Here is a 23,772-nt window from a genome sequence, read left to right as displayed (position 1 = left end):
TTTCTGACTATGCAACTGCTGCTGAATTTCTACTTGAACATTTGGTTTTGATCAGGGGGCTTCCCAGTGTAACAGCAGCCCTGGGGTTTACAGGAAGGCATTTCTGGGTAACCGTTCTGCCTGTGTCTTGGCATCTATACCCTGAGGGTGTGAGCACACATATGTCTGGGTCTGCCTGAATTAGCAAAAGGCAAGCCAGTTGCAGAGAGGATCTATTATCTTGAATCTTCAAGCAAATTATTTTCAATTCAACTCAGCTTCCTTTTAGCAAAACAGAGTGCAGAGGCTCAGCACAAAGTATCTACCACCTGGTAATAAATTAATATCTAGGAAAGATAGTGAGCTCACATTCCATGAGTCGTCGTATGAAGATCTCACAGCTGCTCCTCATTTTCATAATTAGACTCTTTCCAAAATAAACTCTCTTTAAAAAAAAAAAAAGAATCTCAACCTGATGGATGAGTGACAAGCTAGCCAAATTTTAGTCACCACATGCCAGAGAAGGGTCTATTACCATACTTGATATAATAAATAATTTTAAAATAGAGATAGATATATGTGTCAGTGATAGACTCTGCTCATACTAAAACTGGAAATGAGTTAATATACACACACACTTAGTCAATTTCCTGTGAACATATGGACTAGTTCATGAGAAAAAATATTCCAGGAGTTCAAAGTTGATTCATTGATTATATTTCTTGTGGATAAGGATTGTTGTCAAAAGGAAAGAGAGAGAACATTTGATGCTTAATAAAACATTGTACAAGTAGGTAAAATGGTGCAACAACAAAGAGCTGAGGCATTGGAAACTAAGCATTCAGCGACTGCAACACATACCTGAGAAGTAGCTATATCTTAAGTTCAATATATTTGGCATCAGATCAATGAGTCTGTCCATTTTGATTTATATAGTTGTCTGAACTCTTCAGCAAATCAAAATGTTGCATGGATCTGTCCTATTTTCACCTAAACATGAAACCCTCTTCCTTGTCATCTGCAGTTGTGTGTGTGTGTGTGTGTGAGAGAGAGAGAGAGAGAGAGAGAGAATGCACACTATGCCACAATTCATTAGGTTATGTACACCCTGCAGCCTGATTTTAAGGTTTGTTCCTGAGTTACACTGATGTCTGTGGCATGTTATTGCACAAAATTATATCAGAAGGTCCACACAGAATCACAGAACTGTAAAGCTGGAAGGTTTCCCAAGAGTCATCTAGCCCAACCCCCTGTGATGGAGGAATCTCAGCTTGGATTGTCCTGTTGATTATGGGATCTACGTGTAATAAAAGTGATGGCTTATTTCTTCATGACATGACAATCTCAATAGGAACTCTTTGCATTGGTGCTCAAGACAATACCACAACAAGTTTGCAGTCAGCTTGCTTCATATATCTTCTCTCACCAATGTATGCCGCAAACATTTTTTTTCATTTAAAGCACTCATAGACCAACTTTCTGTCTCTAGGGAAATCTAATCAAGGTGCCTACCAACAATTTAAAGCATCTGACTAAATGCATAGAACATACAAAGGAAAACTAAGACAATAGCTTCATATCAAGTTGTCAAAAGCAGGTACAAGAATTTATTCATGGATCCATATGCAGCATGAATGGCAGTGCTCTGTTTTGTCTTTCACAGTCTAAGTTCCATGGTTAAGAAGGTGCTATTTGGCATTCCCACCTTCAACCTCAAACAGTGGTGAGATGCAAAGCAGGTCTTCCACTAAAAACCCAAGCTTCTTGATAGGTTCATATTGGAGGAGATGGTTCTACAGATATTAAGGTCCCAATCTGCTTTGGACTTTAAAGAACAAAACCAGTTAAACCTGGAAATGAATCTGGAACAACAACAACACAACAACAACAGAATTATTATTATTTATAGCCCCCCATCCGGCTGGGTATCCCCAGCCACTCTGGGCAGCTTCCAGCACATATCAAAACATTAAAATGTCAAACACTAAAAACTTCCTGATACAGGGCTGCTTTCAGATGTCTTCTAAAAGTTGTGTAGTTCTTTATCTCCTTGACATCTGATTGGAGGGCATTCCACAGGGAGGGTGCCACTGCCAAGAAAGCTCTCTGCCTGGTTCCTTGTAACATCACTTCTTGCAGTGAGGGAACTGCCAGAAGGCCCTTGGAGGTGGACCTCAGTGTCTGGGTTGGGTATACCTCAAGTCCTGATTATACCTGAATGTATACTATCCTTCAGGTATAGCCAAGGCCAATTGAACCCAATGCAAGATATCTAATCACATATAGGAAGGTTGTGCTATAAACACTGTTACCAGGGCATAAGCCCCATTGAACTCACTGGGACTTACTTCTGGGTGTCTATAACACAAACAGTGGGGCTTACTTCTTATGTGGGGACTGATGTCACATTTGAAACACTGTGGATGTGGATGTGTTTTGTTTTAAAAGTTAATTCACAGATGCTAATCTTTTATTTTGGACTTCACCTTACTCATTCAATAAGATGATTGAGCTCTATATATGAGCAGAACTTTGTGACAGTCAAGCAGAGATTCTTTCCTGGCTTATATCAGTAATTGGTTTCATATTAAAATAAAGGAAATCTGTACAATTCCTTAGGAGGTTGATTTTATGAGCACTTTAGAAAAAAGTAAAAGAAAGGTTGAAAGAATTTATCAGATATAGGAAATTGCTTGCAATACCACAGACATTGTTAACAGTAGTTCCTTGCACCATTCTCCAATCTAAAGAAGGTATGTTTAAATGGGAGAGTCAGAAGAGAACACACAGGTGGGAGGAATATCAGGAAAGAATCTTAACAATACACGATTGCCTTTTGAATCGGCTTACAGCGATGCTGAGAGCCCAGCATTGTCATGGTCCAGCATTTTATTATCTGGTTTAGAAACCTAGAAAATTGGACAATTTCTTTGCAGTTTGCTGTTCATGTTACAACATGGTCAAATTAGTACATGCTAATGTAATGTAATGCAATGCAATGTAATGTTACATTAGTGTAACGCGGGTGGCGCTGTGGTCTAAACCACTGAGCCTAGGGCTTGCCGATCAGAAGGTCGGTGGTTTGAATCCCTGCTTCCGTTGATCGGTCCCTGCTCCTGCCAACCTAGCAGTTCGAAAGCACATCAAAGTGCAAGTAGATAAATAGGTACCACTCCAGTGGGAAGGTAAACAGCATTTCCATGAGCTGGTCTGGTTTCACCAGAAGCTATCTGCGGACAAACGCCACCTCTCTCGGCCAGTAAAGCGAGATGAGCACTGCAACCCCAGAGTCGTTCACGACTGGACTTAACTGTCAGGGGTTTTTTACCTTTACCTTTAATGTAACCATCCAGGTCCCCCTCTTTGTAGAAGAATCACAAACAGAATCTTTCCTGACTTTTCTCCCACACGTGTGTCCCTTGTGTCCTAGGATACTTCACTGATTCTTGGTAGATTTTGTGGGTTGGCATTCTGTGGGTTGGCATGGTCAGTGTGCTTTGAACATATACATCCTTCTACTTAGATCACTTGTTCATCTAATTCAGCATTGTGTACCCAGACTGGCACTGGCTTTCCAAATCTCAGGAAGGGTGTTTTTCTCAGTCTTGCTGCCTGAAATCCTTGTACAGTGGTACCTTGGTGGTTGAACGCTTCGGAAGCTGAACAATTAGGAACACAAACATGAATGCTTCCGTTTTCAAACGATTTTCAGAAATCAATTGAACGGCTTCTGGGGAGGTTCCCCAACCCATTGACTTTGCAGCCGGCCCATTGTTCCTAGGTTTTTGAATGTTTCGGAAGCCAAACGGTCTTCCAGAATGGATTAAGTTCAAAAACTGAGGTTCCACTCTATTTGGAAAGGGCAAAGAATAAACTGAGGAACTTTTTGCATGCATGCAGATAATTTACTGTTGCTTTAATATGGGTGTTGATCCCAGTGTTGGCACAGAGAGCTCAGATGTAATGGCTCTGGGTTTTTTGAGACCTGCATGGGCTACTCTGCTGATCTGCTAGGCTGGATATAGCTATTGAATTTGTTGCCTGGGATGGCATTCATTGTTATTCTTTAGAGAGCCTAGTGGTGGTTTCCTATCTTGTGCTTCTTTTGGATAGTTCATTAAATGCATTAATCACTTTCTGTACATAGAAATTTCCCCTGAACTCCCAGCAGACCAGGCCTGTTTCTCATTTTCAGATTATCCCAACAGCCCTGGCCCTTTGTAGAACAGTAATAGAAGACTTATATTTTGTCTTCAGTTAATGCAATCTGGTGCATTCTTTTCTTTTTTCCTTAAATGCTTTCCTCGGTGCCTTTGGTCAGGTAGTTTGAAATGTCCTCAAGTTCAAACCAATAATATTTACTGTTGTTTTAATATGGGTGTTGATCCCAGAGTTTTATCAGTATTTTAGAGATGCTTAGGTAGGGCATGGCCAAAAATGGGTTCGGAACCACTGCTTTAGTTAGACTAGTGCATTGTAGGGTGTTGGAGTAGATGGCCCTTGGAGTCCCTTCCAATACTACAATTCTATGATTCAGCCACATATCATCTCTGACCACACTGGACTCATACAAGACTACTGTGAAATGGCCAGTGATCCACTATGGAACAATACCACAACTTCCTACACTGCAGGGGCCCTTATCCCATTTTTGTCTTATCTATATTTGGTCTTGAACAAAAGGCTGTGCAACCAATGGAAGTATCATATCATTTCAGATATTGATTTTCACTCCGGTTCTGTGGAATTAGCTTCACTTCCAGGCATTCACTATCTGTTATCCTCAGGATACAACTCTAAGACTTCCGTTATTAAGTGAGAGTCAGGACTCTTTTTGATCATTAGACGACCCTTGTCATCAACCCCATATTACTCACTAATCTTAGACTTTCCCTCTGCTATTTTTCTTTGCGGCATTGCTGCACATTGGCCAAAAGGGGGGGGAAGTCAAAAGCAGGGCCTGGGTAAATAATCTGTTTTTTTTCTTTCTCATCACCCTCTTGCTATCGCTTTCTCAAAAAACGTCAACCAGTTTTGTGGATTTATATTCTACTTCCTTTTCTCCAGCTATGGGTGTGAGTTATGCCATGATTTAGGTGAAAATAGGGGTTGTTTTCAACAACTCGGGATGAAAGGCACGGTGGGGGAAATTAGCAAGCCAAAATATCTTGCTGTCGGGATTGATTGGCAATGACATTTAAAGAGCAGAATGGAGGAAATCGAACAAAGGCAGCTGATGTGAGGAATAATGACTGACACACTGAGCAAACAGAAAGGAGACTGCTGTGGTACGTAATGTGCTGTATCATTTTTGAGCTATGTTGTGCTGAGAAGATGCTGGAATGCTAATGCTGAGATAAAAATCTATCTCAGACTCATTTTTAACCTCCCTCAGGCAATTTGTTTCTGCAAGATATTCTTTTATGTCCCACCATCCTTTCCTAACGTCTCAGAGATGGCCATAGCAGGAGACAGAACCAAATGAAACAGCAGAAGACGACAAGCTGATTTGATGGTCTGTTGGTTAATAACAGAACTGTCTCAAGAAATCTGCAAAAAAAATAATTTAAAAAATTCAAGGAAAAAGAAGAAGATGCCTCATTTAGCAGTCCTTGGGTCTTAAATTATAGCACTTAAATTATATGACTAGACTCTTTTGAGACCAGTAAACAAATGACCCTACATGACATGTTTATATAGCAAAATCTGCTTTTTTAAAGGGATAAACTCCTCACAGGGGAAACTTCAATTGGTGTTACCAAGTTAGTTCAGGTCATATGTTTCAAAGCATGTCTACACTCAACTTGCCTATTTTCATGGAATAAGCCCATCCAGAAAACAAATGTTTGTGGAGGGGTAGATGGGAAGTTAGCTCAAATGGTTTACAAGGGGAAAACCTCTAACCACTGCAACTCTTCCTTTACTCACCTGGAATACAGTCTGATGCCAGTTTTACTCGCATGCTAATCAAATTTTAAGGAGCCAAGTGTGGGTAATGTTCAGATCATTTAGTACTTTATCCATTATAAAGCAACTGAAACAATTCAGAGCTTTCCCAGAAAACAAAGGGTTTCACTGAAAAACAGTACCAAAGTAGCAATTAGCTGGCTTTCTCAGAAGGGAGACAGGGAGAAAAAGGAGGGATTGTGGGGTGATTTGATGGCACAGCCCCTCAGAAGAGCTTTGGCTTGCACAAGAAGAGAAAAGAAAGGGAATAGGTGCTGCAGAGCTGAAAAAATATGTAGGAGAATAGGGTTAGACTACAGAAGAAGGGGAATTTTAGCGATCCCCTTGCACTCGGACTGATGGAGAAGAGGGAATGTTCTCAGGATACAAGGTGGGCATCAGCCAAGAGCTACCATAATTTGGGGGAGGCAATTGTCTTTTCATTCTGTTTTTAGGGTACTGTAAATATCACCTTTAGGGCTCAGAATGTACAGAGGATGTACAGTGAGGCTTTGATAGAGTAGTTACACTACCCAGAAGTCCAACACTGATGAATAGCAGAATGGGGCCACGCCTTTCTCTGCCCCAGCCTTGCCTGAATTCCTATTCTTCCTCCTTACCATTTACATGAAAGGATTGGGATCAAAGGCTGCATATAGCTTTAGGGTGCAGGTTGTCCACCCGCATCCTAGGTCAGGGTAGCCAGCACGATGCCCCCCAAATGTTGTGGCACTACAATACCCATCATTCCTTGCCACCATGGCCAATGGCCTTTTCTAGACAAAGTGGGGGGGGCAATAAGTTGAAATCACAAGCCAAAATATGGACGGCAGACAATATTTTGAGAAGTCACATTTGAAACAGCAACTTTTCAAACATTGAACCTTGACACAAATCAATATCTGAGCTCCTACCATGTCCACAAGTGAACAAAAATGACTTTTGCAGAACATGTTTCATTATACGAAATCCACAGATAGAAGAAGTTCTGAAGAGTCCAAGGGTGAGAACTAGATCCAGATTTTTATTTTGTTATTCTGTCTGCCCTTAAAACAGCAACATCAAAGAACCAAGAGCATCATTAATTCCATTGCTAGAGACTGAACAGAGCAGACACCAACCAGAAAGTCTCTAGTCCATTACCCATGGCCTTCCTGACAGCTTGTCTCCAGATGCAGTAATCTGTATCTTAATCCTGCATACAGTTAGGCTGCTCAAATTCAATAAGTTTCATTGCTCTGTGTGTGGAACCACTGCAGTTGGGAACATGCATTTCAGTCAATTTTATGGCACTCCTGGGATAAGCAAATACAACACACACAAATTTACATAGTATCATACAACTAAGCTTGAGGAAGTTTAATTACAAAACTGCATTTTAATTGATTACCAGTGGAATAAATTACAACAGTGCTATTCTGAGAAATGGTGGCCGGTACACACTTATCAATGGAGGCTATTTCCCCCTGCTCAAACAGAATAATGGTTTAATTGCAATAAATCTAGACCTGCATTTGAGAACATTGGTGTGTGTGCATATTGCTTTTTTAAAAATAATATTAATAAAATGCAATTTTAAAGCTGAAAAGTAAGGTTCCAGTATGTTGTACAAGGAAATGAAAGAAAATATCATAACAAATTTATCATTTCATCATTATCATCTCTATTGCTTATAGGAGCACTGCAACTTCTACAACTAACACTACTAATATAGTAATAACAACAATAACAACATGATTGCATGACCGTGGTCATTTCAAATAAAGAGGAAAATGTGTGATTGGTATATAAAGTCTTCATACCAAAATGGAAAGGGATCAAACAACCATCTGCTCTACTGCCTTGGCCTAAGGTAGCAGTACACTAACTCCAGCAGCCTATCCTATCCAGAGCACAGGGCTCCGAACTAGATAGCAGGTACACTGTACTGACCAACGTGCACCCAGATTGCAGTTTACACCTAAAGAGACATTTTAAGGGCAAATGTCGAGGCTCCTGCATGAGTCAGATATCTGAAGATTGTCATGGGAAACAAAAAGTGTTCTTTTTAAGGCTACCAAAATTTGTAGAAAAAGAAAAAAGAAGGCTCCACATAATAAGTGCAGGTGTCTAAACAAATCATACTGCAGCTCTTCCACCACCCATGAAACTTCTAGTTCTACTCAGCAAGGACCATCATAACGGAAGAGGGGAGTTGTAGTCCAACACCTGGAGGGCATTTGGCTGGGGAAGGCTGCTTCATACCTTGACCCAACTATGCCCCATTGTTTCATGTTATTAGGATAGAGCCAAATGTTATCTAGTAAACATTTTCAGTGAGAAGGTTAGAGCTGTTGGAGAATCCAAACCGCTCCTATTTTGCATCTATTGGCTGGTGTCCACAGTACAACCTGGTTGCTGCTTCAGCAGTAGCTTTCAGTCTTAACAGTCCAACTACCCCCTCCCCTTTACCCAGAGGCAATCAGATTTGGCTATGTGATGACCTAATGAGGACAAATGAAGCTAACAGGACACATTGGGGAAGCATTGCCCTTACTTTGAATTGTCCTCCTTGGTGTCATTTACATAGTCATATCTGATGATGATGCCACTGTTCCTCAGATGATGGTGGCTGATTTGAAGGGGGGAAATAGGTACCGAAACTGAATTTCATTAGGGTGAAGAATAAACTATTTATCACCACCTGAATGACCCACATTGGGGCAGGAAGACAGAACTACCCGAGACTGTCTTAGCAGAAGCTCCTGTGCAGAATTGGCAGGGAGGGTAAACTTTCCCTAAACCTCCTGGGGGGGAAATAAGTCACCAAAAAGGGAGTTACATGTGATGAGTAAAGAAAATGTTCATAAACATACCTCCAAGTTTTGGCTCAGCCATATCTGTTCCCATCTTACAACCCTAATTTACTTATGGTATATCCATCAAGACTGAGCTCAGGGTGGATCACAACAAAGCAAAATACATTAACCAAAAATAAAGCATGCAATAAAAACAGATTATTAAAACGTATTTCATTTTTCACAATGAAGTCCCTATATTACACTTGAAATACCTTCTAGAAGAAGGTGGTCTTTAGCTAGTGCTGAAAGATAGATAAATTCAGCACCAGCCAAAGCTTGGAAGGGAAGAGGGTGCTCAAAGCTATTGCTTAGAAGGCCCTCTGGTGGGCCATAGATCCCCTGTCTCTTTATACCAATAGCTGCTAGCTATGATGGAGACAATGCTCTGCGCCCCTGGTCAGAGGCAGTATGTTTCTGAATACCAGTTGTTGGAAACCACAGAAGAGCAGAGTGATTTGTGCTCAAGTCCTGCTTGTAAGTTTCCTGCAGGCATCTGGTTAGTTACTGTGAGAACAGGATGCTGGACCAAAAGGGCTATTGGCCTGATCCAGTAGGGCTCATTTTGTTGTTGTTTAGTCATTTAGTCATGTCCGACTCTTATGTTTTTAATAAAGGATGGTGTGGTGGGATGATGAGCTGCTTGTGCGTAAAATGCAAGTCCCTCAGAGTTTGATCAGGTTTTCAAACCTCTGCCTGTGACGGAGCCCCTCCGGCATGGCTGCGTCAATCGCTAGTAGAATCCGAAAGTGGTTGCTTTCGGAAACGTTTCCAACATAAAAGCTCTTTCACGGAAACACGTCTTCTGGACTCTCTGCGTGACAGTTTCCGGCGAGGCGTGGGTGTCCCTATAGGAGGTCCTGAGACCTCTCCACTGTTTTCGCTGGAAACGTCTCTGAGCCACCCCTCCGACTCACTTTCCCTGGAAGTTCCTGCTCGCCCCCTACTGGTTCCCTCTTCAGCTGCTCCGTCTCTTTCAACCTGAGGGAGCCTTTGCACCTCCTGTCCTTCCGATGGCAGTTCCCTGACATCCACCTCCCCTCCAGGGCCTCCTTCACCCCCTCCCGTCTCCTCCCCTCCGGGCTGGGAGGAAGTAAAACCCCTGAAAGAACCTTCCTCATCGTCCGAAGTTTCGAACACTTCCCTCCACCTGCTACTGTCCCTCGTCTCTCGATACTCCTCGTCTTCGGAGTCTATTCCCTCTTCCAACTCCGACTCCGTGAATCCTTCCATTTCCTGTTCCTCGTCGGTGGTGCCGAAGTACTCCCTCCTAAACCTTTCTACCGGCTGTGGTTTCCTAGGGAATCTTTGGTGGAACGTTTCTGTTAAAACCTCGTCATTGACCTCCCCTGCAGTCACCCAGGTGTTTTCTGACTCCGGTTCCCCTTCCCACGCCACCAAATACTCTACCTGATTTCCCTTCCACCTGGAATCGAGGATTTCCGCTACATGGTTGCTGCGTTCCCTCTCTTCCAAGGCTGGTCCCCTGACGTGCTCCCCTTCACGTCCCCCCCTGTATGGTGACAGTAACGACCTGTGGAACACTGGGTGCAATTTCATGTGGTTGGGTAACCGGAGTTTGAAAGCCACCGGGTTGACCTGCTGAATGACCTCAAAGGGTCCCAATCTTCTGGGCCTCAATTTCTTACAACCCCCTTTGAACGGCAACCCTTGGGTTGACAGCCACACTTGATCCCCCACCCTTATGGTTTCACCTTCCCTTCTGTTCTTGTCTGCCTGCTTCTTATATTGTGCCTTGGCCCTTTCTAAGTTGAGCTGGAGCTGATGATGGATCGCTTCCATCTCTTCTACAAAATGTTCAGCCGCTGGAACGCTCCATCTCTCCCCTCCCTCCCCTGGAAATGCCCTGGGGTGACACCCGTAATTAGCCAAAAAGGGGCTCATCCCTGTGGACACATTCTCCGCATTATTGTAGGCAAATTCTGCCAGCGCCAACTTTTCGACCCAATCGTTCTCTCTGTCATTGACATAACACCTCAGATATTGTTGAAGAATGCCATTTGCTCTTTCCGCCTGCCCGTTGGTTTCAGGGTGCCGGGCCGTTGAAAAATTGACTTCCACGTGCAGCAAGCTCATGAGCTTCCTCCAGAACCTGGAAGTAAATTGTTTGCCGCGGTCTGAGATCACCCTCAAGGGAGCCCCGTGCAACCTAAAGATGTGTTCTACAAACAACTTCGCTGTTTCTTCCGCTGTGACTGCATGTGAGCATGCTACAAAGTGGCACATCTTTGTTAACAGGTCTACTACTACCATGATGGCTGTTTTCCCCTTGGACTTCGGCAGATCCGTCATAAAATCTATTGATACCGCTTCCCAAGGCCGTTCTGGTGTGGGTAATGGTTCTAATAACCCTGCCGGCGCCCGTCTTTCCCCTTTGGCTCGCTGACATTGGTCACACCCTCTTACATACTCCCTTACATCTTCCCTCACCTTGGGCCACCAGAATTCCCTGGTAACCAACCACATGGTCTTGTGTTGCCCAAAATGTCCCGCCGTGGGGCTATCGTGCAACTGCTTGAGTACTCTCCCCCTCAATTCACCTTCGGGTATATACAGTGCCCCTTTGTAATACAATGCCCCATTTTTTTCCTCAAAACCTTCGGGGCTCTCGCCCTCCCCCCTGAGTCCTCTGAGCTTATCCTGGGCATATTCATCATTTTCCGTTTCCTCTACCAGTTCTCGTTGCCCCACCAGCGCCGCCCCACACACCCAGCGGTCCTCAGGGATGACATGTCTCTCTTCAATCGCCCCCTCCCCCTCCCAATACTCTGGTTTGCGTGAGAGAGCGTCCGCCCTGACGTTTTCTGGACCTGGCACATAACAAATTTCAAAGTTGAATTTAGAGAATTCCTGTGCCCATCTCACTTGTCGTTGGTTGAGCACTCGAGCTGTTCTCCAATACTCTAAATTCTTGTGGTCGGTGCACACTTGCACCTTGTGTTGTGCCCCAATTAATAAATGTCTCCACCTCCGGAACGCTTCGTGAATGGCAAGTAGTTCCCTGTCATACACCGTGTAGTTCCTCTCGGATTTATTCAGCTTCCGCGAGAAGAAGGCACACGGTCTCCACTCTGACATACTCCTCCCCGGTTGAAGAAGTACCGCCCCTACCGCCCGGTCGGACGCATCGGTTTCCACTCTCATGGGTTTTCGTAAATCCACATGCAGAAGTTGTTCTTCCGAGGCGAAAGCCCTTTTCAGTTCTTCAAATGCTCGCTCCGCCTCCGCCGTCCAAACAAATTTCTTCTTGCTGCTGAGGCAGTCGGTGATGGGCGCCGTCAAGTGGGCAAAGTTCTTGATGAACTTCCGATAAAAGTTCCCAAACCCCAAGAATCTTTGCACATCCTTCTTGGTCTTCGGTGTCTTCCATTCCAGTACCGCTTGGACCTTGCCTGGATCCATGGCCAATCCCTTGTCTGACAAGCGGTACCCCAGGAATTCCACCTCCTTGGTATGAAACTGGCACTTCTCCAGTTTCACCCACAGCTGGTTGGCTTGCAGCCTGCCCAACACTTCTCGAACGTCCCTCACATGCTGCTCCTCATCCTCCGAATACACCAACACGTCGTCTAAAAAGGCCACACAGTTCTTGTAGAGCAAAGGCCCCAGAACGTGGTTAATAAACGCTTGAAAGCACGCGGAGCCTCCTTGTAGACCGAAGGGCATAACGAGGTATTCAAAGGCTCCCAAAGGGGTGAACATGGTGGTCTTCCATTCATCTCCCTTCCTTATGCGTATCAGATTGTACGCCCCCCGCAGGTCCAGCTTTGTAAAAATCTTTCCCTTCCTTACCCTGGTCAAAATGTCATCAATTCGGGGCATAGGGAAAGCCAGGGGTTCCGACACTGCATTCAAGGCCCTGAAGTCACACACAAGTCTCGGCTTATCTGTGTTTTTTTTGTCCACAAAAAACACTGGGCTGCCCCCCACCGCTCGGGACTCTCTGATGAAACCTCGCTTCAGGTTTTTGTCAATGAACTCCCTCAGCTCCTGCATCTCCCTGTCGGACATGGCGTACAGCTTGCCCACTGGGAGTTGGGCCCCAGGGAGTAGGTTGATTTGACAGTCAAAGGGTCTATGCGGCGGCAGCTTGTCTGCTTCCCTTTCGCTGAATACGTTGCTCAGATCTGCGTATTGCGGGGGCACCTTCCCTCTGCCCATTACTTCCATCCCGGCTAGGGTGACTCTGTCTCCGCCCTGAACCTTCCCCTGCTTGCAGTGTTCTAGGCAATGCGCTGACCCAAAGGAGACCACCCTCTGATGCCAGCCCACTAGCGGATCGTGTAGCGCCAGCCAGCTCATCCCCAAAATGATGGGAGCTCCTCCCAAGGTGGCCACATTAAACGCTATCCGTTCGGTGTGCCTTGCCACCCTCATTATCATCGGGACAGTCTGTTGGCTAACTTCTCCTCCCAACAGCTCTCTGCCATCAATCGTGGTCACCTGCAAGGGATTACTTAAAGGGATGGTCTGTATCTGGTGCTCAGCTGCAAACTCCTTACTCATAAAATTACAGGAGCTGCCTGAATCCAAAAGCGCCTTGACCTGTAGGGGGTGTCCATTTGGCAGCTCTAGTGACACTTCTATCACTAAAGCAGGTCTGGGTGGTTCTGGCGTGGGCACTTTCACTGCTCTTTGGCCTGGCTGCTGTGCCCCGACGGTGGCAGCCAGGCGTTGGCTTTTACTTGCTCCTTGTTTTCCTCCTCCCTTTCCCCCACAGCTCCTGCCATCCCTTGCCATTCCTTTCTTTGTGGGCAGACTCTGGCAAAGTGCCCTGGCTGTTGGCAGAGATAACATTTCTTGGCGCTCTTTCCCTCCTTCTTCCGCCCTTCACTGGGATTTGAAACTGCGCGCGCCCGCGCTGTTCCAACTTCCATCGGCTCTGCCGGCGGGAAAGGTGGCTCTGGAATGTCCGGAATGCGCAGTTCCCTCCAACGTTCTCCTTTCCCTTCCCGCCTTTCCAAAGCTCTCGCTTCCTGGCGCGCTCCTATGGCCAGCACGGATTTGGTCAGCTGATCCATAGACTCCGCCCTTGGCCCCCGGGAAAGTTCATCTTTAACGGCCGAAGAAAGCCCCTCTTCAAAAAGCATTTGGATGGGTTCCGCCGATAGGTCCCACCCCAATTTATGAATCAGCATAGTAAACTCAGTCCAGTACTCACGGACAGATCGGCTCCCCTGTTTGCAAGCCATTAACTGCCTTCGTACCACCCCCTGCTCAATGTCACTGGAAAACATCAGGTCCATGGCACGAAAAAACTTCCTCGTGTCCTTTAGTATCTCATTATTCACTGCCATCAGGGGTCGAACCCAATCCTTCGCCCCCCCTTCGAGATGGCCAATTACAAAAGCCACTCGCGATTCCTCGTCGGGGAAGTCATCATACTGCAGGTTGAGAGCGTATTGCATCTCAGTTCTAAAGGCATGATAGTTTCTGGGATCTCCCCCGAATTTCTGCACCAATCCTGGCACCTTTCTGGCTATCGAGGTGGTTTTCTCCTTTCCCTTTTCTGCATCCTGAGCCCTCCTCTCCTCAAGCCTCGCCGTTTGCATGGCCAGCTGGATCTCCAACGCCCTGTACCTTTCTTCCAGGCTTGGACCTCCTCCAGCTGCTCCTGCTCCTCCGGTTCCGGCTGGGTCGCTCATGATGCCGCTGCTTGCACAAGCTGGCTTTCAGGGTCTTTCGGATTGCTGTGGTGGGATGATGAGCTGCTTGTGCGTAAAATGCAAGTCCCTCAGAGTTTGATCAGGTTTTCAAACCTCTGCCTGTGACGGAGCCCCTCCGGCATGGCTGCGTCAATCGCTAGTAGAATCCGAAAGTGGTTGCTTTCGGAAACGTTTCCAACATAAAAGCTCTTTCACGGAAACACGTCTTCTGGACTCTCTGCGTGACAGTTTCCGGCGAGGCGTGGGTGTCCCTATAGGAGGTCCTGAGACCTCTCCACTGTTTTCGCTGGAAACGTCTCTGAGCCACCCCTCCGACTCACTTTCCCTGGAAGTTCCTGCTCGCCCCCTACTGGTTCCCTCTTCAGCTGCTCCGTCTCTTTCAACCTGAGGGAGCCTTTGCACCTCCTGTCCTTCCGATGGCAGTTCCCTGACAGATGGTATTACCCCAGCTGATGCCAAAGTCTGGGTAGGATGATACGTTTCCTTTTGTTAATGTTAACTTGTGACCCAAATCAGTGATCCAAAAAACAACAAACCCTTCTACTCATCCTGATCAATTTCCTCTCGGCTGATAAAAGGTACAAGATAGCAATGCTACTTATATTTTGTGGGTATATATAAGTCCTCTTGCCAATACAGTGGTACCTTGGGTTAAGAACTTAATTCATTCTGGAGGTCCATTCTTAACCTGAAACTGTTCTTAATCTGAGGTATCACTTTAGCTAATGGGGCCTTCTGCTGCCGCTGCGCCACCGGAGCACAATTTCTGTTCTCATCCTGAAGCAAAGTTCTTAACCCGAGGTACTATTTCTGGGTTAGCGGAGTCTGAAACCTGAAGCGTCTGTAACCTGAAGCGTCTGTAACCTGAAGCGTCTGTAACCCAAGGTACCACTGTAAAGTTAGGGTTCTTTGTTTTCTACACAATTAGCTTCATACAATTTGCATACAGTTTTCTAAGTAAATATAATTGAATGAACATAATTCTACGTTCATTCAGTAAAAACAACAGAAACAACACTACAAGTACCTGTACTATCATCTGCGTCATCTGAAGTGACATGCCATGGTGGATGATGCATTTACAAACAGATTTCTAGATTATGGTGGCTATTGCCAAGTGCAGCTCAATATCAGGGGCAGTCCAACCATTAGACGACGCTGCTGCCTCAGGTGGCGGAAGTGCCCAAGGTGGCACCTCCATGGGTGCCCCGCCTGCCCCAGTGCCTCCGCTGCTGGTGGATAAGTGCCACTGGCATCAATCTAGGGTGAGATCTTACCAAAATCACAAAAGATCTGGTGTGATTTCGGTGAGATCTTGCTGGAAGCCAGCGAGATCTCCCCCAAATGCAAGGCTAATGTCCGCACCACTTCTCTGCCACTGGACGGTGAAGGCAGTGGCGGCAGCAGGGCAGGGTAGCACTTCCTGTTTTAGCTCAAGTAGTGAAAGGGTACATCCTGTTAGAAATGGTATGTGTGAGCCATGTATCTGTTGATAAGAGGTTGGTGGATGAATACCTGCAAGTGACTGAGTCCAATGCATTCTGGCTACCAACAGCATGAACATTATGCTCCACAAGTGAGGCCTGCAATAAAGTGTTCCAGCATGGAGTGTTGCTAATCAGGTTTCCACCACCACCACCACCCATTCCCATTCTACTTCATGTTATTTTTCCACCACCACCAATGGCAACAGTTAGTCAGCATACCGCTTCTGGGATAGCTCAGTTTGGTAAGAGCATGAGATTCTTGATCTCAGGGTTGTGTGTTCAAGCTCCACCTTGGGCAAAGGAATCCTGCATTGCAGGGGGTTGAACGAGAGGACCCTCATAGTCCCTTCCAACTCTACCATGTGATTCCATGGATACTGAGCACACTTGGTCCTCACTGGGCTGTTTGTACAGTCTCACCTTGGTTTTTTCTTTCTAGAGTTTCTCACCCACCCTTTTATAAACACTGAGGTTTCACCTACCCTAATGATACCTTCCTCTCTAGAGCATATGTTGTGCTGCTTCAAAAAGCATGGCAGAAAGAGACTGAGCACTGGGAATGGAGGGAATGAAAACCAATTCCATTTCCTCTTAGAGAGGAAACAGAAAAGCTAAGTGCTCTGGTTTTGCTACTCCTGCTCTTACAAGCTAAATCTAACTTGTTCACATCCTACATTTTCACATACTGCCATTTCCCATAGGTTTTATTTTCTCATTTACTGTTTCATTTACTATCTACTATGATGCCCCTCCATTTTGACTGTTTGGGGATTAGGTCTGCTGTGGCTGGCATGTTCAGTGGTGGTGTTTTCCACAGCTGAATTCTTAATATTCCTAATGTAAAAAAACAACAACACAGTTCATTAATCTAGTTGGCTGTTTTTTTGTTTCACAACAAAATGAGACTAACAATGTTATGGGTGGTGATATGGCTTTTGGCGATAGGTCTTTCCCTAGAGAAGCATGCAACTGTCTCTGAAATCCAGATATTAGCAGAAGTAAAGATGTGCCTTTAATTTGTTTTCCTTCTGAGCAGCCCCCTATAAAGGGTATATAACATAAACAATGAATGTGCTCGCCATAACAGACTTCTTTTTTTTTAAAGGGCTAACATTAACACAACTGTTGTAAGGCACCCAGTAAATTTTCATAAGCCTGCATTGTTAAAGGAAAAATGCATGAAAGCAACATTGCTATATATTTGTATTTATCATGGGGTTTTTACCTTTCAAATTGCTTTAATGTTGAGGGGAAAGCAAATGCTTTCTATAACAATTTAATTTCAAACGTGACCCATTTCCTAGGAGGTAGCAGTCAATATTGTTGCAGAAGCACCCAAGATTTAAATGCATCATATATAGCCTGCTTATTATTGCTTTATATCACCAAAGATGATGCCATGGCAACCATGCAACACTCAGTCATTGCATCTGGCTTATTGCCTGTCAGCACCAGGTCTCAGTTCCACTGTATGTGACTCCTAGTTCTATTTCAACATTACCTGCTAGATGGCAGTGGATGACTTTTTACTTTGTGCACCACTGGTGGTTGGGGGATTTTCCTTGCAAAACTGCTGTCACATGTGGCACATGTGGACAAAGAAAATGCATTTTCACAAGATGCTTCAAGACAACTGTTTTAAATGGAATAACTTTAGTTTGGTTTAAAAATCTTTACATTTTAATGTTTGATATTCTATATTTGTATAGTAAAGTACCCTGGGATCTCTAAGATGAAGCATGGCTAAGAAATCACATTAAATAAATAAAACTCCATTTTGGTGCCACTAGTCTCAAGAACCACACACAAACACACATACACACATACTTTTAGATTCTTGCTTATCATGCTGACTCTAAACCATGGGTAGGCAAACTAAGGCCTGGGGACCGGATCCGGCCCAATCGCCTTTTAAATCCGGCCTGCGGATGGTCCTGGAATCAGTGTGTTTTTACATGAGTAGAATGTGTCATTTTATCTAAAACGCATCTCTGGGTTATTTGTGGAGCCTGCCTGGTGTTTTTACATGAGTAGAATGTGTGCTTTTCTTTAAAATGCATCTCTGGGTTATTTGTGGGGCATAGGAATTTGTTCATTTCCCCCCAAAAAATATATAATCTGCCCTCCCAAAAAAGGTCTGAGGGACAGTGGACTGGCCCCCTGCTGAAAAAGTTTGCTGACCCCTGCTCTAAACTTCCACTTTACAGCAATGATTGCCAGCTACCACCATCGGGCTTTTAACCATTTGTGCAAGAACAGATCCAATAGCAATAGTTGTTTCTGGCGATTAACTAGTTTCTGCCCTCCAGATTTTGCCTTGTGGTTCCCAAACCCACTGTGGGAGTGAAGGAGCAAGAGAAGCATGTTCACAAAAAGATTAGAGATCAAAAGGGAGGGTTGTAATATTTTAACCCCTCCTATTCCCTCAATTCTGCAAATGGCCCTGAGAGGCTATTTTGCCTTCCAAGACAGGCTCAGTGCTGACTCCAGTTTTTTGGGGGGTAGGGGATACCCTTGTATTTTCAGTGGATAACTTACAGGTGGTGAAAGGGTTAGAGGCTCCATTCCAGCCTACCAATTTATCTCTGCAAGTGCTGCTCACCCCCACATTAGTCTTACAAGAACTAATGGGGAACACACACACCATTTTGATTGTATTACTGCGGCACCACGCAATAACTTTATCAGAAGAGCCACCTACTTTACGAATAGCTGAAAATATCAGTGGCAGGGCATCTGAGGACAAAGGTAGCTCATGATACAAAAAAAAAAAAAAAGCCCAAACGCAACCAAGAGTGTGTTGTGCATCTCCATGGAAACAAACAATCTTTATAAGAATATTTACATCACATTATGAATAGAAAGAGCCCACCAAAGCAATCAGCACTCATATAAATGCTGAAAATGAATAATTGTGAGTTTCTCCAACACAATCAGTGGTTATAAGAAACGTGATATAAGAAAGGAAGACCATTTTTAGTACAATTTTTAAGAGGCACAGGTGTAGTACTCCATGATTAGCTTTGTTACTGAAAGCACAGCTTGCCTACAATCTGCAGAGAACAAAATGATGGAAGATTCTGATTTACTAAAACACTGATAATTAATTGCAACTGCAATCAAATAGGTTTGCAATTGGATGCAATTGCCATTAGGACACAGTGTTTTACAAAAAGCCAATCTCCAATATAAGCTAGTCAAAAAGAGTTGTTCCGTTGGGACTGGGGCTGGGGGGAGTGGGAGATGGTTTGCTTGCAGTTTCCATTGCAAGCATAATCTCAATTCTGTGTGGATTAACTCAACTCAACTAGAGACATGAAACTGGCAAACCACAGGGCTGGGCAGGATCTCCTGGACCCATCAAGCCAAATGAACAATGATATTATATGACCCTCAACACCTTAGGATATTGTAAACTCAGATGCTGACACAGTTAGTTAAGCTCAGAAAGTCAAACTGTTTTTGAACAAAAGGATGGAAGGGCAGAATGTTTCATTCTGAGATTTGTCAGACTCTTGTTGTCAGAGATAAAATATCCTGCTTAATATCTGTAGTTAATTGTCCAAGTCATTATCAGCTTTCCAACAGCAGCACATTCCTCTGAGTTTGTCTAGTTTTGATGCTATTCAGTGGTTTTCTGCATCCAGTAAATCAAATCCTCAATTCAGTCTATCAATCTAGCATATTCTCCATCCATTCAACAGAACTAGATCTCTTCTGGACCCATATTCTGATTCATCTTCTCACCTTGATGCCACACTTCTCTGAGTCCTTTGTGTTCTGCTATTTATAATAGCCACAGTCTAAATCCACCATTTGCACACATGATCTTTTACTAACAACATGCCAAAACTACAACTCTAAACATAATAATGATTCTAGTCTGGTTGGTGGAAGGGAGCCTTGGGATTATTCATGTCAGGAACAAGGTAAAGGCTTCTACATCGGACCAAATTTGTTATAAAAACTGGGTCTCACATATGTGTAACCAACAGCAGGAAACTGAGCTAAATAATTCCTGTAATACCAAATCAACCCCTTTTTGTGCATACAGCAGGATATATTTACAAAGACCAAAATCTGACAGCAATCCCATTTTAATGGAGAAGGCTTTGTTTGCTGTGTTTCTTTTATGCCTCTTCATGGCTAATCAACTTGTTTGGGCTTCCGCCCTGCTAATATCATATGAAGTCTTCCACCATGCTGATTTCTGGAGAGATGTCCCACAAAACCTATGAAAAGCTTTGCATTTTTTTAAAAAACCATTAATCTGAGAAACCTTTTAACAGCTCTGGGTAAAAGTCTAAGAAGAACTGCTTCAGCTCAGACCTCTCACCTTGGTTGCATTGCTAACTTTCGATCTGAGCTTTGACTGCACTTCCAGCCAATGTCAGATAACTGTTGGTTACTTAAAAAAAAGAAAAGAATGCTGCGCGATTAAGTTATAGCTATCAAAATACAGTACATAAAATAATTCCTTTTCTGTTCTGTATGTATCGCACACTTGGGTTATGACAAATCCGTAACGATGGGCGGGGGAACTAAGAGATGAATGGTGGGAACAATAGGAGAAAGAGAAGGAAGAGGAAGAATCATAACTTGGGGAGTGGAACTCTGTTAGAGATCTCATCATACAGACCTTGATAAAGTGTTTTAATTTTAAAGCAACAGCCTCTGCAGTGGTGAACTAGATGGGAAAGGCAGAAAAAAGATGAGGGGGGGAGAGAGAGAGAGAGAGGGAGGGAGGGCTTGTAGAGAGAGCCACTACTTACAGGTGTAGGTCATTTCAAAGCTGTCACTAATATTCACAATGTCAATCTGAGGAGCCAGCTTGGGGGGCTCTGTGAACTGAGACAACGCAAACATAAAAGCGGCATGTTCCTGGGATTGTTGAGTAGGAAATAATCCCCCTGGAGAAAAACAGAAAAGAGTTTGGAAACTAATCATCAGCGAAACATTAAGTGACAATGGCATTATTATGACCACACTTCAGCATGTAGGCATTCTAGGATGCCACTTTGCTAGTAGAGTGGCAAAAACTTTTCTCCAGACACGTTTCCAGAAAGGTAGCCATGTCAGACAGTGTCTGCTAGCAAAAAGAACAAAGAATCCTCTTGTGCCTTAAAGACTGACAAATGCATTTGGACATGATCTTTCAGGGTCCTGTGCAGTCTGACCATTACGCAAACACAAAACACACCACCAGATCCCAAATATGATCGTAAACAAAGAGTGAATCAGGGCTATGGAGAACGGGGAGGGTGTGTGTGTGTGTGGGGGGGGGTCATTTCCGTGGGCTTCATTTCCTGTAAGGGTTAAAAAGGAGCTGGTCAAATACAGGAATGAGCATCTCCACCAAGGAAGACTCCTTCCTCCCCCCATCCCCCTTACACCAGATCTGAATCTGCTACATTTGCCCACACAGAGCAGATGTTTACTCAACAAGTTGTTGGAGAACTAAGAGGAAAGGAACAAAGGAAAACGAATCCTGCATTATCCAAGCAGCACCTTTCTTTGGACAATGGGGCCTGGGGAGTGGCCAAATAACTGTTACAAATAAATTAAGCCACACTGTATCACGAGGGGTGTTAGCTGTACCAAGGGGTATATTCAGGTAACAAGAGGACCTCGCAGAAACCGGGGTGCCACAAGGTCTGCTTATTACTCAATTTATTTAGTTTCCCATCTTAGAAATGCAGGGTAGAGTGCGTAACTGCCCAAATGGCTCCAAGCGTGCTGCTGACAGTGGCTTAATTGTAGCTAAATGTGCAATTAGACCTCTGAATCCGGTTTCGGCACTTTGGGGGTCCATTTGAGTTTTGACAGCAATGCAAATCGAGTGTGACATCCCTAAGGTGCAGATGTGCAAATGAGGCAGAGACAAGAGTCAGTGGCGGGATGGAGCAGAGCATCATAAGGATGATCACCGTCGTCAATATTATTTATCGCTCTCACACTTTAATTCAGCAAAGAAAGCAAAAGCAGGAAGCGCAGCCTCCAACGAATAATAGCAGGATACTTTCTGCACGTTCAGCAGCATGCACGATTTCTGGATTTGGTGGTGTGTTTTTTTCGTGGAAAGTCTTATTTTTGCACCAGGAAAACAAACAAATAAATAAATAAAAAACACTAAACCCACACTTCGGTGCCTGTGGTTGCCAAGGAGGGGGCTAGAAATGGCAGCCTGCTAATTTTGCAGGTTCGCTTTGTGTTTCCCCGAAGAAATCTGGGAAAGGAGGATGACGGCGAGGGAACGTTAAAACTGCAATAAAAGCGCCAATCCTGCAAGTGAGGCTATCCCATGAGTTTCTCTCCCCCCCCCCCCTTTACGGCGAGGGCGAGCCAGGAATTGGCATTGCAAAGAGACATAAGGGCGAGGAGGGATAGCAAATACTATCAATTATGTATTTGGGGTGGGGGAGAGAAGCTGCCTGCTGATTGAATGGGGGGGGGGGCGAAATGAATGAAAGGTGTATCGCTGATGCTTGGGAAGGTGGAGGGGGGGCCGGGAAACAAGTGGATGCATGGAATGGAAGGAGCCTGAGTGCAACACCTTCCTGGCGTTGTTCTGCTTTTGTTTCAGCGCAACAACAAAGACTGGTTTCTCCCCGAGGTTATCTCTTTACTTACGGACAGGAGAAACCATTCCCCACTCCCCCAAATCAAAGGATGGCAAAAGAATGCAAAGTGCCCCGGTCTACCCTTCCCCAAATGAAATGCTGAGTCCCAGATTTAGGAGGAGAGAGAAATTGTTTGCTTCCTCCATTTCGGAAGCAGGCATGTGCAGGCATGTCCCCCACCCACTAAGAAGGAGAGATCCATCCCATATCACTATCTATTCTTTCCCCCGATCCCCCAATTCTATAGCAAATCCACCCCATGCATGGGCCAGACCCCCATTCTTTCTTTGCAAGTGGAGGCGGTGGATGGGCTAGATTTAACACACACACACACACACACACACACACACACACACACACGAAAATGCGTTCGCTACAGAATGGGCAACCTTTTCGCACTCACCTATCTGGATGTTGCTGGGGAAATTGACCCCCAACACTGCCCCTAGGAAACTGGTGCAGAAGAAGGCAAAAATGTGCTGCATATTCCCTTTTGCATTGGCGAGAAAGAAGCCCAGGTCCAAGCATAGATTTGGTAGTTCCCCCCTTCTGGTTTTCTTCCTTGCTTTCTTTCTTCCTTCCTTTCTTTTCCCTTTTCCTCTCCCCCCTTTCGGTCCTCACTTCCTTCTATACTGCCGTGTGTCTCTTTCTCCTGGAATCCAGCGCTTAGATCGTTGCCTTAACGCCAACTGACAGCAGGATTAACTGAGCTCTGAGAGAGAGAGGAAGAGAGAGAGAAACCCTTTCTCATCCACAGCCCCCCTCCTCTCTCTCTCTCTCTCACTCACTCACTCACTCACTCACATGCATGCACACACACACAGTCTTCTCTCTCTCTCTCTCTCTCTCTCTCTCACACACACACACACACACACACACACTGTACTCTCTCTCCTCCTGCTCATTTCCCTCTCATTGTTTTACTGTCCACCCCACTTTTTTTTTTTGGCAGCCTCTTTCCTGAGGGTCCCCTCCTTCACCACGTGCTGTTTCCCATAGAAACATCGGAAGCTGCCTCAGACTATTGATCCAGCTCTGCTCAGCATCGTCGACACCGGCTGCCCGCGGCTCTCCAGACAGGGCTCTTTCCCCAGCATTGCTCGGAGACGCTGGGCATCCAACTTGGGGTGCTCTAACCACTGAGCCCCACCACCTTTCCCCATAACACCAACCGCCTCCCCTCCACAATCTTTCGGCAGGTCCTAGCTGGGACAGC

General features: G+C 44.8%; 1 protein-coding gene across 5 annotated transcripts in view; it reads right to left on the bottom strand.

Moving 5' to 3' along the window:
* The window catches only part of GRIA1 (glutamate ionotropic receptor AMPA type subunit 1), a 207,645-nt gene extending 184,283 nt beyond the window's left edge, over positions 1-23,362 (bottom strand). For 4 of the 5 annotated variants that reach the window (XM_028718323.2, XM_028718322.2, XM_028718325.2 and 1 more), the window contains exons 1-2: positions 22,960-23,362; positions 20,709-20,846 (exon numbers count right to left, since the gene is read on the bottom strand). In XM_028718323.2, coding sequence (XP_028574156.1) covers positions 20,709-20,846; positions 22,960-23,041 — 220 coding nt within the window. In that variant the 5' untranslated portion in view covers positions 23,042-23,362. The remainder of the gene's footprint in view (positions 1-20,708; positions 20,847-22,959) is intronic. The other variant, XM_028718324.2, reaches the window with a different exon arrangement.
* Positions 23,363-23,772: the final 410 nt, after the last annotated feature.

This window comes from Podarcis muralis, chromosome 2 (genome assembly GCF_964188315.1).
Source record: "Podarcis muralis chromosome 2, rPodMur119.hap1.1, whole genome shotgun sequence".
Lineage (NCBI taxonomy): Eukaryota > Metazoa > Chordata > Lepidosauria > Squamata > Lacertidae > Podarcis > Podarcis muralis.
The sequence above is the reverse complement of the archived record's forward strand: the minus strand, read 5'-3'. Positions and strand labels throughout refer to the sequence as shown.